We start from the raw sequence: 2,636 nt of genomic DNA, 5'->3' as shown, positions 1-2,636 counted from the left end.
GGGGCTGCCCGCAGGCTGCGCACAACAGCTGTGCTCTGGCCTCCTCCGGTGATTTCAAATGCCATCTGTGTGCGTAAACCTGGACGAAATATTAGCCAGGTGTGATGTATGTATGAGGTGTAATCATAGCCGCTGACGTGAAGGTAGTGACTATAAAATAAAGCCTCCCCAAGAGCCTTAACTCTTCCTTTTTTTTTATTGCTTTCAAAGGGATATGCGCTGGAATAAGGGAACTATTCTAAAAGCGTCAGTGGACTACATCCGTAAGCTGCAAAGAGAACAGCAACGCACAAAGGAGCTTGAGAACAGACAGAAGAAGTTGGAACATGCCAACAGGCACCTGCTGCTCAGAATACAGGTTTGCTGATAAATAAGCTGCGAATGCTCTTGATGTTGCAGTGTGTGACTGCAAATAACAGTAACTGAAGCTTCTTTGTAGGAATGTGGGTTAGAAGGAACCACCACTTTAATAAACGGTGACCAATGCGGAGATGTCTGCAGAGATTTTTACAGGGGAAAAAAACAGGATACATTAGTTTAAAAAAAACAAAAACCACAAACAAACTCCAGCACTCTAGTAAAGCACTTTAGGGATGGTGTTTTTTTGTTCTACTTTGGCCAACATAAGTTGCTAGCCTTACTATAAGAATGATATATATGGTAATACTTCTTTTTTGGGGGTGCCAGACCTAAGGGATTGGGACTTCATATGTGATTGATTTGTTGATAGTGATCAAATTCAGCTCAACTGTTTGGGAGTTTGTTCATGTTAGTTGTTTTGTTTATGGATTTTTTTTGACCTGTAGCTGTAGCGCTTGTTTTCTTCAGAAGCAGTTTCAGATGAAAAGCAATAAATAAAATCTTTTTGTTTTGCTTGTGAGTTTTCTAACTTGTGTGGGGACCAATTTAGGCCCTATTTGTCAGAGAAGCTCCACAGCTTACAGTCTCCTACATCTGATCTCTTACTACTTCTCTGTCAGCCTCTCCCTGATGCTCTGTAGGACTCTGTCATCTGCTTTCTGGTGGAGGGTAAACACTGCTTGCAGGACAAAATATGTGGAGAGGGCAGTATTGGTGACAGACACTGCAGCACCGTATCTTGAGTTCGCCATAGGTATCTTGGGGAGTGGCAGCTGTATTTAATGTTGAGGCTGCCCTGGTTTGTCTGAGAGCAGTTGCAGAGAAGCACACCTCATGCGTGTGCTCCAGGAGTGTTTGCAGCAACACAGCTAAGAGCTACGGATGTTGAGCTGCTTTTTTTTGTCCGAGGAGCTATGGTTGGTTGTCCTCCTTGTTCCTTGAAGTCTGTTGGACAGTGAAACAGTTCTCCTCAACACTGAAAAGCAGCAGGTGGCATGAATATGTTTTCTGCATGGAAGGGCTGCCTTGTTAGATTCACCCAGCTTCCCAGTAGCCTGTATTACACAGAGGTTTAGGGGTGAGAACTCTGTTTCTCTAACTAATTTCGTTGCCTTCACCTCAAGCTGGATATGAAACCTTAGCCTTGCAGCCTACACAGCCGTTGTTGTCAGCTCTGTTCTCCAGGTGGGCAAAGATAGCAGATACCCACCCCTCTCCAGAAAAGGGTGATTAAAGAAGTATATCTAGAGTTGGGTATAAGAACACGTAACACGGAGACAGTGATGTTCCAGATGTTCTCATGCCGCTGTTCCCCTGCAGTGCGAACAGCTGAACTCCGCATGCAGGCTGCAGTGTGCCAGACTGGCTGCTGTGTCAGGAGACCCCTGAGCCACAGCATGGCTAATCCACAAAATAGATAATGAAGCTAGAAATACCTGAGAGTCAAGTGTGGCAGTAAACAGCTTTAAAATAGAACAGGCTGGGATGAGCTTCAGCGCAGTTTTTGTACTTTGTTGAGCAATCTGTTTGTTAGAATGAGAAGAGAAAGATGCATGACCCTTCTGCAGAGCAATGTCAAGCAGTGGTATTTCAAAGCCAAGTCAGATCACTTTTTAAGCATCTTTCATCTTCCTTTGTATTATCCATCTGCTCTGGCTCCTTCTTCGATCAAAGTAACACAAAAACCAGACCCTTGAATAATGGGCAGTACCTCTGGCAGCAAATAACCTAAAGTCTGTATTTTCCCGTGTTGTTTGATTCTGATTAAGCACAGAATAAGCAACTCCTGATTTTGGCATGTTAGCTGATGGAAGAAGTGCTTCCTTCTTCCACCTTTTCCATTGATCTTGCAGTGTGTCATTACGAGCTTGTTGTCTTAGCCTTTTTTCCATTTTCAAGCTATTAATCAGCCTCACTGATAGGAATATCCAGAAACAGGACAATCACAACAGTGATTGTGATTGCCTAATACAACACATAAGTAGAAGCAAAACATCGCTCTTACTGCTGCATTTAAAAAAGGGCATTTAAGTGAATTCTTCTATTATCTGTCTCCCATCAAGTGCATCTGTGTGATTAAATGTGAGTGTGGGGTTTAAACTTTTCATGAAGATTCGAAGAATCCCAGCTGTGTGTGAAGTCTAAAGCCTTCCTATGACTTGCCTATAATTTTTCAGTGCAGAAATAGCGTTGCTCAGTTTTGGCTGACCTCTTTAGCTCCAGCTCTACCAGACTTGTAGAATGAGAAATGTTCCCCTTTCAGCATCTCAGCAGGA

At 43.3% G+C, this 2,636-nt stretch overlaps 1 protein-coding gene across 1 annotated transcript in view; it reads left to right on the top strand.

Moving 5' to 3' along the window:
* Positions 1–210: 210 nt before the first annotated feature.
* The window catches only part of LOC104618245 (microphthalmia-associated transcription factor-like), a 5,050-nt gene continuing 2,624 nt past the window's right edge, over positions 211–2,636 (top strand). Inside the window, exon 1 of the mRNA XM_010283790.1 lies at positions 211–358. Within this exon, the coding sequence (XP_010282092.1) occupies positions 215–358 (144 nt within the window). The 5' untranslated portion in view covers positions 211–214. The remainder of the gene's footprint in view (positions 359–2,636) is intronic.

Source organism: Phaethon lepturus, unplaced genomic scaffold (assembly GCF_000687285.1).
Source record: "Phaethon lepturus isolate BGI_N335 unplaced genomic scaffold, ASM68728v1 scaffold31793, whole genome shotgun sequence".
Lineage (NCBI taxonomy): Eukaryota > Metazoa > Chordata > Aves > Phaethontiformes > Phaethontidae > Phaethon > Phaethon lepturus.
Note: the sequence above shows the minus strand (reverse complement) of the source record. Positions and strands in the feature narration are given on the sequence as shown.